The sequence below is a fragment of the Bos taurus genome, chromosome 3 (assembly GCF_002263795.3).
Source record: "Bos taurus isolate L1 Dominette 01449 registration number 42190680 breed Hereford chromosome 3, ARS-UCD2.0, whole genome shotgun sequence".
NCBI lineage: Eukaryota > Metazoa > Chordata > Mammalia > Artiodactyla > Bovidae > Bos > Bos taurus.
In genome coordinates, this window is record NC_037330.1 from 113,626,440 (window position 1) to 113,642,190 (window position 15,751).

General features: G+C 47.6%; 1 protein-coding gene across 4 annotated transcripts in view; it reads left to right on the plus strand.

The window, feature by feature from the left end:
* The window catches only part of TRPM8 (transient receptor potential cation channel subfamily M member 8), a 92,037-nt gene that overhangs the window by 40,574 nt on the left and 35,712 nt on the right, over positions 1-15,751 (plus strand). For all 4 annotated transcript variants that reach the window (XM_005204960.5, NM_001206066.2, XM_024989669.2 and 1 more), the window contains 4 exons: positions 231-343; positions 1,225-1,441; positions 9,444-9,535; positions 14,646-14,787. In XM_005204960.5, coding sequence (XP_005205017.1) covers positions 231-343; positions 1,225-1,441; positions 9,444-9,535; positions 14,646-14,787 — 564 coding nt within the window. The remainder of the gene's footprint in view (positions 1-230; positions 344-1,224; positions 1,442-9,443; positions 9,536-14,645; positions 14,788-15,751) is intronic.

The following is a 15,751-nucleotide window of genomic DNA, read 5'->3' on the forward strand; positions in this document are numbered from 1 at the left end:
AGTGAATTTGGACTCATACAGCCTCTATTTTAAAGTCCACAGAACTGAAAATCAAGCAGAAGTTTCAGTGGTTTAATCATAGCCCCTTAGAATCCAGGTAACCAATATAAAAGAATAAGGATCTCAATTCAGAGAGTGAGGGGAGGTTTGAGGGCTGGGAAGAAAGGTTGCACACCATCCAGCAAGTCATTGCACTGATAAGGACCTGTTCCTTTGTCTGTTTCCTCTAGAATTTTCTTTCCAAGCAGTGGTATGGAGAGATTTCCCGAGACACCAAGAACTGGAAGATTATCCTGTGTCTGTTTATTATACCCTTGGTTGGCTGTGGCTTTGTATCATTTAGGTATGAAACCAAGGTACACAATAGTGTGTGCGTGTGTACATGCATCTGTGAATGTGTGAGCACGTGTGCGTGCACATGCATCTGTGTGTGTATATGCATCTATGTGTGTAGACATACTTGCATGTGTACAAACATACATGTGCATGCACACGCACCTGTGTGTGTACACGCACCTGTGGGTGTATAATCGTCTGTGTGTATACATATATCTGAGGCTGTAGATGTACTTGTGTGTGTACAAGCATCTGTGTGTGTGTATATGCACCTGTGGGTGTATAAGTGTCTGTGTATATACAGACATCTGTGTGTATAGATGTACTTATGTGTGTACAAACATTTCTCTGTGTGTACATACATCTCTCTGTGTATAGATGTACTTGTGTGTGTACAAGCATGTGTGTACAAGTGTCTGTGTGTAGATGTACTTGTGTGTTTATAAGCATCTATGTATGTACACGCACCTGTCGGTGTATGAGCATCTGTGTGTACATGCATATGTGTGTGTACATTCTTCTGTGTGTGTACAAGCATCTGTGTCTGTACAAGTGTCTGTGTCTGTGCACACATCTCTCAGTGTGTGCTCTTGTGTAAAGAAAGCATTGTAAGGCCTGGAATTTATGACGTCCACTCTAGTGCCTGCACACATTAGGTCTGGGATCTCTGTGGGTTTTCCCTGGGTTTGAAACAGGCAGAAGTGGGGTCATGTCCTTATATCTGAGGCAGAATTTGGATCTGGTAGCCAAGCAATGCCAAGGCTGAATTCTGGCTGCCTGGCCCCAGCCCGGCTGTGGGTCTGTGTTCATCTGCGTTCAGCAGGGGAGATGAGGCCCACACAGCGATGCTGGCTGGGATGGTGACAGGGCTCTCTCCTCTCGGTCCAGGAAGAAGCCCCTGGACAAGCACAGGAGGCTCCTGTGGTACTACGTGGCCTTCTTCACCTCCCCGTTCGTGGTCTTCTCCTGGAACGTGGTCTTCTACATCGCCTTCCTCCTGCTCTTCGCCTACGTGCTGCTCATGGATTTCCACTCTGTGCCCCACGCCCCAGAGCTCGTCCTCTACGCGCTCGTCTTTGTCCTGTTCTGTGATGAAGTGAGACAGGTAGGTCAGCCCTCACGTGCGTGCCCCCTCCTGTCCTCAGTGGGTGGGGGCTTCCTACTGCCATGGAGGAACAGAAGCTGCTCCTGAAGTTCCAAAGTCACTATGTCCCCCAAACAAACGTTCTCCTTAGGTGATCACCCGTGAACATGAAGACGCACTTCCGTGAGATCTCAGCCCCAGGCCCAGGCTTTGCTCTGTAATTAATGTTAATGGAGATGAATTACTCGGGATCAGCAATGTGTTCAAAGAGCAGGTTGACCTTGGACTCTAAACCCACTCCTGTGTTTAGGGATTGGGAGCTATTTGTGGCCCTGTCAGTACCATCGCCGGGGGAGGCGGCACCATGCATGGCAGGGAGACCGGAAGGACTTGCCGTTTAAGAGCATCTCAATGTGCAGTGTGTCAGATTGACAATGTTGGGAAGAATTCATATTCATTCTTGTGAATTTCAGGGAGTTCGTTTCAATTATTCATGGTGCTTTTCTGTAGTTTCTTGGGATCTGCATTGTTTGACATGCTCTTTCCACCCTTGAATCCAAACTTGGCCCAGGCTGGGCATGTATCAGTGTTCAGTTAATAGTTGTTGAATAAATAAATGTTGATGTTGAAGGTCAGTGCTGTCCTTAAACCATCATAAAAAGTCATCCAGAAAACCCTTTTAAAATGGTAATTTGTAAAGTGTATGAGAATTGCTCTTGCCATCACTCTCGTCCCATATGAGCCCAAATGCAAAAACATATCCATTCAACAAGTATGGCCTAGGTGCCTATAGTCTGTGAGGTGCTGTGCCAAGTGATACAAGATGTTTGGAGGGGCAAAGGATACTGGTTTTGACCACACAGAGTCACTGCCTAGAATGGGAATCCTAAATTGGTTTCAATTATCATGCCAACTCTAATACTTTTTGGTGCCTTCTAGGATCCCTGGCAATGGCACTCCACTCCCGTACTCTTGCCTGGAAAATCCCATGGACAGAGGAGCCTGGTAGGCTGCAGTCCATGGGGTCGCTAAGAGTCGGACATGACTGAGCGACTTCACTTTCACTTTTCACTTTCATGCATTGGAGAAGGAAATGGCAACCCACTACAGTGTTCTTGCCTGGAGAATCCCAGGGACGGCAGAGCCTGGTGGGCTGCCGTCTATGGGGTCGCACAGAGTCAGACACAACTGAAGCGACTTAGCAGCAGTAGGATCCCTGGGTTGAGAAAGATTCTGAGGCTCTGTTTTCAGCAGGAGCGCACCTTAATGAATTAGCAGCATCTGCCATGGGCACAAGGAATGGCAGAAGTCCTGGCACCAGTGCCCTGAATCTGCCTTTGCTTGTCCAGTAGGTGGGAGTTTCAGGTGTGGACTGGAGATGGGGTACAGGTGGAAGTGTGTTGAGCATGGTGAGATTATCAGGCTTCTGGTCTGATAATCTCCCCCAGCAGGTCTCCCCCAGGATCTGGTCCTGCTAAAGTGCAAAAGGCTTCTGTGATTTCGGATCAGCCTCACGGGAGCCCCAGCACTGGATCAGGAGGTCACAGTTCAGCCCAGGGACCTTCTGTATGAGCCCATGAGGGCTAGGGCTGCGATGATGGCAGGGCTAGGGCAGGCTGCGATGATGAAGCACCACCAGGTGGCTGAAACAGTGCAAGTTCATCACCTCATTGTTCTGAAGGTCAGAAGTCTGAGATCAGGTTGTGGGCAAGGTTGGTTCCTTCTGAGAATGCAAGGAAGAGCCTGTTTGAGGCCCCTCCCTGGTTCCTGGAGACTTGCTGGCCATCTTTGCTGTTCCTCTGCTGGCGATGTGTTGTTTGATCCCTGTCCTCATGCCCACACCACCTTCTCCCCATGTGCGTGTCTCTGTCCCAGCCTCCCTTTGTCATGAGGACACTAATCGTTGGGTCAGGGGCCCATCCTGCTCCAGTATGACCTCATTTTAGCTAATCCACACCTGCAAGGACTCTACTTCCAAACAAGGTGCTGGGGGGGGGATTCCTTAGAAGTATCAATTTGGAGGGGACATGGTTTGACCCACAACTCCTTCCATGCAGTCTATCAGTGCTTTCTTTACTTGCTAGTTCTCTCTCTCTTTTTTGGACTTAACTGCATATCAGCAGCCAGGGTATGAAAATACCTGCATGAGAGAATCAGAGAAAGATGGAAGGAGAGTCAACAATTAGAAATGGGCCATCGTGAGAGTTAACCAAGTTAAACTAGCACCTCTTGAGTTATGTTGTCATGGGAGTTGGCACTGCCCAGGGTCACACATGCTTCCTCCTAGACCAGTGGGGTCGGGGCTGGGGCCTTGCCTCCCTGCCTTTGCTCCACTCCCGGGTGTGGTTGACTACCTTTCAAAGCCACATCAAAGAGAAAGTTTAGCTACTGCAGAGAAAGACGATGAAAGGGTGAGTTTGAGGGGCTTTGGCTGGCTGCTGGGGGAAAGCCCTGAGTCTCACACCATCTTGGAGGCTAGCAGACCTCTTGTCCTCTGTGGGTGGGGGATGCCCAGCAGGGAAATAAGTCATGAGCCCAAAGAAGTGGAGAGGGAGAGAGAAAGAGAAAACCAGCAGGAATTGCAAACAGCATGGTTGTTGTTCAGCTGTTTAGTTGTGTCTGATTCTTTGTGACCCCATGGACTGCAGCATGCCAGGATTCCCTGTCCTTCACTATCTCCCAGAGTTTGCTCAAACTCATGTCCATTGAATCGGTGATACCATCCAGCCGTGTCATCCTCTGTCATCCCCTTCTCCTCTGGCCCTCAATCTTTCTCAGCATCAAGGTCTTTTCCAGTGAGTCAGCTCTTTGCATCAGGTGGCCAAAGTACTGGAGTTTCAGCTTCAGCACCAGTCCTTGCAATGACTATTCAGGGTTGATTTCCTTTAGGATGCACTGGTTGGATCTCCTTGCAGTCCAAGGGACTCTCAATAGCATGGTAGTAACTGAATTTCTTTGATCTTCTGGTTTCCTGTCCTTAAATGGGCATCTTTCCTACTGTAAGCGGTAATTTTTTTCTGTTTTATTGAAATATTGTGACATAACCCTGTATCCATTCCAGGTATGTAGTATAATGACTTAACGTACATAGAACTATGAAATGATAGCCACAGGAAGTCCCAGAGAGGAGCCACAGGACCGGATGCCTTGTGAGGCAACCTCGCCCATCTCATCCGCATCAACTCTACTGGGGAGTTCCAGCTCCTCGCCCAAACTCTGCTCCTGACCAGAAGTGGGTGGCAGGGGAATGACTTCATTCAGACATTTGGTTTTTATTCACATTTAATCCTTGGGTACTAGCATAGCAGCTGGCGCTATTGCGTTTCCGGCAAGCGTGTGTATCTTTTTAATAAATGAACTGAGAAGGCAGGGTCTTCCTGACTGAACCCCAGAGCTGTGCTGTGACTGAGAATAAGTGGGGAGCCCTGAGACCAGAGCCAGGCTTTGGGGAGGAAGCTTGCAGGAAGGGCTCAGGGGTAGCTTTTTGGGCAGTGGGTGCTGTTGGCAGCTGCTTCTTAGAACAATTGATAAAAAGTTCTTTTCCTGCTCTTAACTGCCCTTTACTCACACTCCCAACATTTCTCCCCTAGTCCCACTCCTGACCCTGCCTCCTGGCTGCATTTCATCACAGAGCCTGCGATGTGATTCCCAAGGTCATCTGTATCCTCCAGGCACCTAAAGGAGCATCAGGTCCAGAGAGAGGGCGTCTCCTGGACTGCTTCAGGGGCAGAGCTGGGCCTGAATGGAGGACGCAGGGAGAGTCATCCTGGCTCAAGCCAACACACTTCATCCATGCCCTCCTTCTTTGAACAGATATTTATTGAGCACCTACTGGGTGCCAGGCAGTGTTTAGACCCCAGGGATGAACCAAGCAGGCAAACATCTCTGTCCTCATAGACTTTTTACCAGTTAGAGATGACCGTCAGGGTCACTTCTGAGAGCTTTCAAGGAGAGGAGGTGAGCATGGCAGGTAGTGTAGAATGAGCGAGTTTTGAGTTGATGGGGAGATTGGCGGAGAGGACCCAAGAGAGTGAAATTCTAAGTCCTCTCAGCACAAGCGTGTCCCTTCAGATTCGGATGCATATCAACTGCTCATCACTGATTTGGGTCATGCAGGAAGGAGTCTCAGGACAGGTGTGTTTAGCTTGGAGAGGGGCTCTGGGCAGGCGGAGTGCATGGAGAGTTGCCCAGGAGAGACACGGGGGACTCTGCGTGGGAGGACGGCGGGCTAGTGTGCTCCCAGTTATTCCCCAGGCCTGACGTGATGCCCACAGCGTCCGACTGGGTCCCAGCTGTCCTGCCTTCCAAATGGGTGATATTGGACCGTGTGTAGCTCTGTCCCATGGACGGAGGAGCCTGGTAGGCACAGAGTGGGGTTGCACAGAGTCGGACACGACTGAAGCGACTTAGCAGCAGCAGCAGCAGCAGGTCTGTCCAAGTTTGCCCTCTCTTTCTCTGTAAAAAGTTATTCTTTTAAATTTATTTTTAGTCGGAGGATAATTGCTTTCCAATGTCGTGTTGGTTTCTGCCGTACAACGTGAATCAGCTATCAGTATAAATACACTCCCTCCCTTTCGAGCCTCCCTCCTACCTGCCCATCCCACCCCTCTAGGTCATCACAGAGCACCGAGCTGACCTCCCCGTGTTACACGGCGGCTTCCCGCTAGCTGTCTGTTTCACGCGTGCTGGTGTGTGTGTCAATGCTGCCCTCTCAGTTTGTACCCCGTCCTTCCCCAGCTGTGCCCTCAAGTCTGTTCTCCATGTCTGAGTCTCCATCCCTGTCCTGCGATTAGATTCATATCTAATCATATCTCTAGATTCCACATGTATGCATTGTACGCGTGCATGTTCAGTCACGTCATGTCTGACTCTGCGACCCCCATGAACCGTAGCCCTCCAGGCTCCTCTGTCCATGGGATTCTCCAGGCAAGAGTACTGGAGTGGGTTGCCATTTCCTCCTCCAGGGGATCTTCCTGACCCTGGGATCGAACTCACATCCCCTGCGTCTCCTTCATTGCAGGCAGATTCTTTTACTACTGAACCATCAGGGAAGGCCTATATATATGCATTAATATACGATACTTGTTTTTATCTTTCTGACTTACTTCATTCTGTATAACAGGTTCTAGGTTCATCCTGTAAAAATTCTTGAAGGGGCAGTTTGAATCCAGCAACCTTGCGTATTAAGGCAATGGTGAAGGACATGCTTAGGGTCAGGAGCGCGGGGCCCAGGCCAGCCCTGCCATCCGAGAGCCGCTCTGATTGTGTGGTCTGTGAGCCAGTCTGCGATGCCAGCCAGCCTTGCTGATTCTTGTCATTACAGAACTCTGACACTAGAGATCGCTGTTTCCCCTCAGGTGTGCAGTCTCAGGCCTTTGGAATCCTCCATGCGGTTGGTTTCCTCAAACCATCAGTTCTGCCAGCCTGGTACTGTCTTAATTAACCCAATTCACACTTGTTAGCGAAAATCAAAACCAGGCGGGATGCTACCTGTTTCAGATCGTGTCTGAGTGTCAAACGCATGCTCCTCGGTGTCTGCCTGGGTCCCCTTGCCCGTGGGGGGATGGTGGTGGCAGAGGTTGCTCTGTTAATTGGAATTTTTAACCAAGGCAATCAATGAGAACAAACAGAGTTAGTTGCTAAATAGCTCTTAGGTCTGTTAAGCAGTCTGTGAATGTTTATTTAAAATGAGGCAAGTCCCAGCATCCCTTCGTGGAGAGCACACTCATTCTTCAGGGCCTCGAATCCCCCAGTCCTGAGAAAGATGGTGAAATACGGTGTTTTATGAATGTAGCCTGACCCTGGCATTCCTTCCAGAAAAGAGACTGCTGTTCCTTTTTAAAGATGTCTTCTTACTGTAACAGTGTCTCCCAGCTGCAGAATTGATGTACTTACCGTTCCTCCCATCACGGGTTCAGAGGCTAAGCCAGCTGGCGCTGTCCGGTTGCCCTGTGCCTACCTGCCTCGCAGGCCAAGGTCTCAGAGAGGGAAGTAGGTGGCAGGGAGAGCCTGTCCCAGCCGCCCTCATCTTGCCCTGGGTGGGTGGGGACCCACGTCACTGGGCTCACCCAATGGACCGTTCTGAGCCCATGAGATCCGCCACCCACAGGGGAACAGGGTCAGATCAGGCTGCTTATATCTGGGGGATTTTTTTTTTTCGTATTTTTTTAAATTTTTTATTTTGTATTGGGGTATAGCCAATTAAGGGCTCCCCCGGTGGCTCACTGGTAAAGAACCCACCAGCCAAATGCAAGAAATGTAGGAGACCCAGGTTCAGTCCCTGGGTTGGGAAGATCCCCTGGAGAAGAGAGGGCAACCCACTCCCCTGTTCTTGCCTGGAGAATCCCATGGGCAGAGGAGCCTGGCGGGCTACAGTCCATGAGGTCGCAGAGTCAGACATGACTGAATCGACTGAGCATGCATGCACATAGCTGACTAACAATGTCGTGATAGTTTCAGCTGAACAGTGAAGGGACTCAGCCGTACAAATACATGTATCCATTCTCACCCAAACTCCCTCCCATCCAGGCTGCCACACAACATTGAGCAGAGTTCCATGTGTTGTATGATAGGTCCTTGTTGGTTATCCATTTTAAATTTAGCAGTGTGTACCTGTCCATCCCAAACTCCCTAACCACCCCTTCCCCTGGTACACCTGAGGGATTGTAATACTTTCTTGGTGTTTGATTTCATAATGTTCTCACCGCCTTGCCCACTAAAGTTGCCATTTGCATTTATTAACGAATGAAGAGAAGGGCTTCCTGAGAAATTGATGCTGTTTCTTGAATCTCTTCCAAGTCTAAGACTGGGGGATCCCCATGGACTGTAAAGAAGCAGGGTGATGCTGGAGAGAGGAAACCGGATTTCAGAACCCCGAGACCCACCACTTGCTGCCTTTCTGTCTTTGGGCGAGTTCCTTTGCTTCTTTTTCTCAGGCCCTGGTTTCAGGTGTAGAATAGGAAAGGAGATATCTGGATAGCGGGTGGCCCATGGTGGTGAGTTCATGTAGTAGAGTTGAAAAGTGCCGTGTTCCTTTGATGACGCGTGTTTGTTGTTATTTTCCTCTTCCCTGAGTAAGGCAGGTACATGGTTTCCTTATCTGAGCTCACTGGGACCTTTGGTCTTACCTCCCCTCCGACCCTTATCACGTTTCATTTTAAACATGTTTAACATCTATCTTTCCCATGGGCCAGTGGATTCCTTCAAAGTCCACGTTGCACCCAATCTGATGTCTTTGTGTCTCAGGAGCCCACCACAGGTATTTGCAATCCTGTGGACTCTCAGTAAATATGTTCTGACTGGATAAGCAAATGACAGGTGAGATGACCTCCCTGGAATCACCCAAATCTAGTGGATGGATTGCCAGAGAGGCTGTCCAGATGCAGCCTCTTCTAATGGAGAATCTTATCCCTCTTCAAGTGTTTCCCTGACATGCTTTCTTCTGAGAAATCATGACTGATAAATGCACATCATGACAAAAAGATCCTTAAGACACATTGTTCACATCAGTCATTTCTGTGACCACATCTGTTCCCTTAGGTGCCATGTGTAGCACCTGCGTGCAAAAAAGGGTTTTTTAAACTTCTAAAAAAAAGTTCCCTTTTTAAAGACCTTTTATTGTCATGTGTCAGAAAATATTTATAGGAAACACACAAATCTGTGATGACGGCAGTATGGGTAACAGCCTTGAAGAGTTGTCCAGTGTGCAGCCTACACCACTGTACGTGGCGGTTGGGGGAGGGTTCCAACTTGGCCCACACAGGCTCTGCAGGTTCCTTTTTAAAGAACAGTAAGGATCCCTGTGTCTTTTTTTCCTTGACTTTGTTAGCAACATATGAGCAACAGAACAGCAGGCATGTGACCGTACTTTCCAATCCCCCGGGAATCACAGGGGTCAGTTGCAGGGCATACTTGGTACATCACAGACTCAAAATGGATCTGGAGAGAAATGTGTGAGCGTGAATAAACCTGGACGCAGCTGATGTTCCAGCTGCTGTGTCCTTTCTGTCCCTCTGCTCTGCAGTGGTGCGTGAACGGCGTGAATTACTTTACCGACCTGTGGAACGTCATGGATTCACTCGGGCTTTTCTACTTCATAGCGGGGATTGTCTTTCGGTAAGTAGTCCTCAGCACATCTTCAAGTGTCAGTGTGCGGATTCTCTCAGTTGGAAAGGTGGAGGAGAGACATTTCAAGCCCGAGATAAGTGAGATAGGGTGAAATATGGTCCTGATATTTTATGAATACAGGGCTTCCCTGGTGGCTCAGTGCTGAAAGAACCCACCTGCCAATGCAGGAGACAGGGGTTCGATCCCTGGGTCGGGAAAATCCCCTGGAGGGGGAAATGGCAATCCACTTCAGTATTCTTGTCTGGGAAATTCCACGGACAGAGGAGCTTGTGGACTACAGTCCATGGGGTCACGAAGAGTCAAATACGACTTAGCGACTAAGCAGCAACAGCAGCAACGTTATGAGTATGGTGGTGGTGGTTGAGTCACTAAGTCGTGTCTGACTCTTGCAATCCTGTGGACTGGGGCCTGCCAGGCTCCTCTGTCCATGGGACTCTCCAGGCAAGAATACTGGAGTGGGTTGCCATTTCCTTCTCCAGGGGATCTTCCACCCACTCAGATCTAGGAATCGAACTCAGGTCTCCTGCATTGCAGGCAGATGATTTACCAACTGAGCTATGAGGGAGTAGACTATCTCCAGAACACCATTCAGAAAAGCGGTGGCTATTCCTTTAAAAAAATGTTTTCTTACTACAGCAGTCCCTCTGAACCCCAGAATTGGTTTGCTTACAGTTCTTCCCATCACGTGGCCGGAGGGTGAGCTGGTCTGGGGCTGCCCAGTTGCTATGTATCCTCCCTGTCCCCCCCATTTAGAGATTATTACAAATGCCTGTTGTCTCTGCCTCTTAGAGACACAGCCTGGTTGATATAAAGTTGTGTCTCCTCTCATCCCCCCTCTTGGTGATCTGTAATTGGAAAGGGGTTCTTCATGGTTTTTCTCTTTGTGCTTGTATAATTTGGGGAGAGGGAATTAGAAATTGAGGGCCCTAGAGAATGATGAAGGTGTAAATATCACACAGCGTTTTGCTTTGAGGCCATATAATCTAACATGCATTTAACTTCAACTCGAATGTTGGTTCTGGAGCCTGCCCTCCCAGCTGCAAGGTTTCCTCAATCTCAGAACTCATGATTGGAAAAACCAGTTGGAAATTGTGTTTGGAGGGAAAAAGCAACATGACTTCACCTGATAGGGATATTGGGGTGCACCCAAACCGTGAACCCCCTTGCCCAGTCCTGCTCCTTCCAGACCTGCCTCCCCAGTAGCTTCAAGGTGAAATTCCTGGTTCTGATGGAGCAGAGAAGCTTTTCTATTCGTATTTACACCCACTTAAATCAAATCCCTTATGATTATACAGTGGAAGTGAGAAATAGATTTAAGGGCCTAGATCTGATAGAGAGAGTGCCTGATGAACTATGGAATCAGGTTCGTGACATTGTACAGGAGACAGGGATCAAGACCATCCCCGTGGAAAAGAAATGCAAAAAAGCAAAATGGCTGTCTGGGGAGGCCTTACAAAGAGCTGTGAAAAGAAGAGAAGCGAAAAGCAAAGAAGAAAAGGAAAGATATAAACATCTGAATGCAGAGTTCCAAAGAATAGCAAGAAGAGATAAGAAAGCCTTCTTCAGCGATCAATGCAAAGAAATAGAGGAAAACAACAGAATGGGAAAGACTAGAGATCTCTTCAAAAAAATCAGAGATACCAAAGGAATATTTCATGCAAAGATGGGCTTGATAAAGGACAGAAATGGTATGGACCTAACAGAAGCAGAAGCTATTAAGAAGCGATGGCAAGAATACACAGAAGAACTGTACAAAAAAGATCTTCACGACCCAGATAATCACGATGGTGTGATCACTGACCTAGAGCCAGACATCCTGGAATGTGAAGTCAAGTGGGCCTTAGAAAGCATCACTACGAACAAAGCTAGTGGAGGTGATGGAATTCCAGTTGAACTATTCGAAATCCTGAAAGATGATGCTGTGAAAGTGCTACACTCAATATGCCAGCAAATTTGGAAAACTCAGCAGTGGCTACAGGACTGGAAAAGGTCAGTTTTCATTCCAATCCCAAAGAAAGGCAATGCCAAAGAATGCTCAAACTACCACACAATTGCACTCATCTCACATGCTAGAAAAGTAATGCTCAAAATTCTCCAAGCCAGGCTTCAGCAATATGTGAACCGTGAACCTCCTGATGTTCAAGCTGGTTTTAGAAAAGGCAGAGGAACCAGAGATCAAATTGCCAACATCTGCTGGATCATGGAAAAAGCAAGAGAGTTCCAGAAAAACATCTATTTCTGCTTTATTGACTATGCCAAAGCCTTTGACTATGTGGATCATCACAATAAACTGTGGAAAATTCTGAAAGAGATGGGAATACCAGACCACCTGACCTGCCTCTTGAGAAATTTGTATGCAGGTCAGGAAGCAACAGTTAGAACTGGACATGGAACAACAGACTGGTTCCAAATAGGAAAAGGAGTACGTCAAGGCTGTATATTGTCACCCTGTTTATTTAACTTCTATGCAGAGTACATCATGAGAAACGCTGGACTGGAAGAAACACAAGCTGGAATCAAGATTGCTGGGAGAAATATCAATAACCTCAGATATGCAGATGACACCACCCTTATGGCAGAAAGTGAAGAAGAACTAAAGAGCCTCTTGATGAAAGTGAAAGTGGAGAGTGAAAAAGTTGGCTTAAAGCTCAACATTCAGAAAACGAAGAACATGGCATGCAGTCCCATCACTTCATGGGAACTAGATGGGGAAACAGTGGAAACAGTGTCAGACTTTATTTTTTGGGGCTCCAAAATCACTGCAGATGGTGACTGCAGCCATGAAATTAAAAGATGCTTACTCCTTGGAAGGAAAGTTATGACCAACCTAGATAGCATATTCAAAAGCAGAGACATTACTTTGCCAACAAAGCTCCGTCTAGTCAAGGCTATGGTTTTTCCCGTGGTCATGTATGGATGTGAGAATTGGACTATGAAGAAGGCTGAGCGCCGAAGAATTGATGCTTTTGAACTGTGGTGTTGGAGAAGACTCTTTAGAGTCCCTTGGACTGCAAGGAGATCCAGCCAGTCCATTCTGAAGGAGATCGGCCCTGGAATTTCTTTGGAAGGAATGATGCTAAAGCTGAAACTCCAGTACTTTGGCCACCTCATGCGAAGAGTTGACTCACTGGAAAAGACTCTGATGCTGGGAGGGATTGGGGACAAGAAGAGAAGGGGACGACAGAGGATGAGATGGCTGGATGGCATCACTGACTCGATGGATGTGAGTCTGAGTGAACTTTGGGAGTTGGTGATGGACAGGGAGGCCTGGGGTGCTGCGATTCATGGGGTCGCAAAGAGTCGGACACAAGTGAGCGACTTATCTGATCTGTTCTGAGAATGAGAAGCTTTACAGTGAGTGCTCACACTATGATGTGAACTGGATAAAGCTCAATTTCCTCCTTCAAATCCTCCCTTTCTGCTTGGGTTAAAGGCTCAGCTTTTGGATCACGGTTGGACGTGATTTCTGGATCATTCCAGTTAGAAAGCACATAAGGTTTTCAATGAACATGCTAGCAGATGGTTAGTTAATCAAATGATCTGGTGCAAATGAGGTAAGTTTCATTCGGGGGAACCTGGCAGGCTCAGGTGCCAAGTGGTTGGCATCATTGTGGAAGCCTTGTGAGCCGGGAAGTTAGCGACAACAGGATTGGGTCCTACAGTAGTACAATAAATCCCCTCCTTTCGAACATGTTATGTCAGGGGAGTGTGTTCATTAAGTCTGACAAAGTTAGCCTAGGGACCCATGTAACACAATCTGCTATATAGTACTGTACTGTAATAGATTGATAGTAATTTTCACTCAAATAATACATTAAAAACAAACACAAAAAATGAAACATTTTTGATCTTACAATATAGTACCTTGAAAAGTATAGTTCAGTTCAGTTCAGTCACTCAGTCGTGTCCGACTCTTTGCGACCCCATGAACCGCAACACGCCAGGCCTCCCTGTCCCTCACCAACTCCCGGAGTTCACTCAAACTCACGTCCATCGAGTCAGTGATGCCATCCAGCCATCTCATCCTCTGTCGTCCCCTTCTCCTCCTGCCCCCAATCCCTCCCAGCATCAGAGTCTTTTCCAGTGAGTCAACTCTTCGCATGAGGTGGCCAAAGTACTGGAGTTTCAGCTTTAGCATCATTCCTTCCAAAGAAATCCCAGGGCTGATCTCCTTTAGGAAGGGCTGGTTGGATCTCCTTGCTGTCCAAGGGACTCTCAAGAGTCTTCTCCAACACCACAGTTCAAAAGCATCAATTCTTGGGGCTCAGCCTTCCTCACAGTCCAGCTCGAAGCAGCTGTATCACTGCTCCTTTACGCTTGCTTCCGGACATCCTGGGCTTGAAGTGAAGTTACAGCACGACTGTACTCGACACTGTGGTTTAGCCACTGAGTCGTGTTTGACTCTTGTCGGCCCCGTGGACTGTGGCCCACCAGGCTCCTCTGTACACGAGATTTCCCAGGCAAGAATACTGGAGCGGGTTGCCATTTCCTTTTCCAGGGAATCTTCCCGACCCAGGGATTGAACTTGCATCTCCTGAGTGGGCAGGCGGATTCTTTGCTGCTGAGCTGCTTGGGAAGCCCACGCTACACAGAGCTGTGCAGTGCAGTACACAAAGCCCAATCTACAGGATGCGTGCTCTTGACAGTGCACACCAGACAGCTGAACTCACTTACACAACTGGACGTGGGAACCCATATTTGCATCTTTGAAAGTTCACATCTTGAAGGTCCATGTGGAGGGGACTTACTGTATTTAGGCTGAAGGGCTGAAGTGTCGGGAGTCTTGGGAGCTCTGCCGTGTGTGATGTCCTCGTCTCTCCTGGAGTCACGAGGGCAGTGCACACGGCCCTTGGTGTTCAGTGGCTGAAGGGCAGGTGCAGACCCTGGTCTATTTCCACTTTCAGTTCCCAGGCTTTTGGCTGTTTCTTCACGTTTGGTTATTTTTAAAACTAAAACTTTGATTATAAATCAACTACACTTCAGTAAAATTAAAAGACAATATAGCAAATAAAATCCAGAAATAAATAAAAGTGATACAAAAGCACAGCTTTGAAATGTGTTGTCAGCATCTCACAAAGTCTTTCCCTTCTTTCCACAGGCTCCACCCTGCTAACAAAACCTCACTGTACTCGGGACGAGTGATTTTTTGCCTGGATTACATTATATTCACCCTAAGGTTGATTCACATTTTCACGGTCAGCAGAAATTTAGGACCCAAGATTATAATGTTGCAGAGGATGGTAAGAATAAAGAGTATCTGTGGTTAGTTGTCCTTCTTCTGACTATACCCAGAGTTCCTTTCGTTGCTGAGAGGAACTTTTTCTCCACAGAGGGATGGTGGCATTTCATAATCAGTAGCGTTGGTTTTTTTTGATCTGTTTTCCTCAGGGGCCCCTTCCAGGTTAAAATTTAATGAAAGATGACTGTTGGGAGCAAACTGCATAACTCAGCACATTCCTAGTAAAGATCTCTATTTAGACTGTCCATGTTACCAAGTACTTTCACTTGAGTCTTAAGTATTCACTAGTGGTGGCACAGTGGTAAGGAATCCACATGCCAATGCAGGAGATGCAAGAAACTCAGATTTAATCCCTGTGTGGAACAGATCCCCTGGAATAGAAAATGGCAACCCACTCCAGTATTCTTGCCTGGAGAATCCCGTGGACAGAGGAGGCTGGTGGGCTACAGTCCACGGGGTCACAGAGTCAGACACGACTGAGCACGTGTGCGTAGGCAGGATAGGGACTTTTACAGTCATTTCATAGATGTGGACAGTTGGGTTCAGGAGGTTCACATGTTTGTCTGGAGACATGCAGTGAGCTAGGAGCAAAGCGAGGTCTGGAACTTTAATCTTATAACCACATAATACAGACCTCAGGGAAGCACCACCAGACCCATCTCATGGGGCCAGAGAACAGAAAGATAATTACACGCTGACCACGTTGCTTCTCCCAGCTCGTTCTCCACGTGACCCAAACCTCCATGTTTTTGTCTTTAAATCGGATGGGCGTTTGAATGAGCTCATCTCGAGGTTCCTTTCCAGCGCTGAGCTCCTCTGAGTTTGTGGTTTTAATTCAAAGCATATCTGGGGCATCGAGTCACCATGAAGTCATGCTGTGTGTGCAGAACATTAAAAACAATAAAATGGTGTATTGTTGTTTAAAAAAGAGAGCTTTTATTTTCCTTAAAAAAAAAAAAGCAATA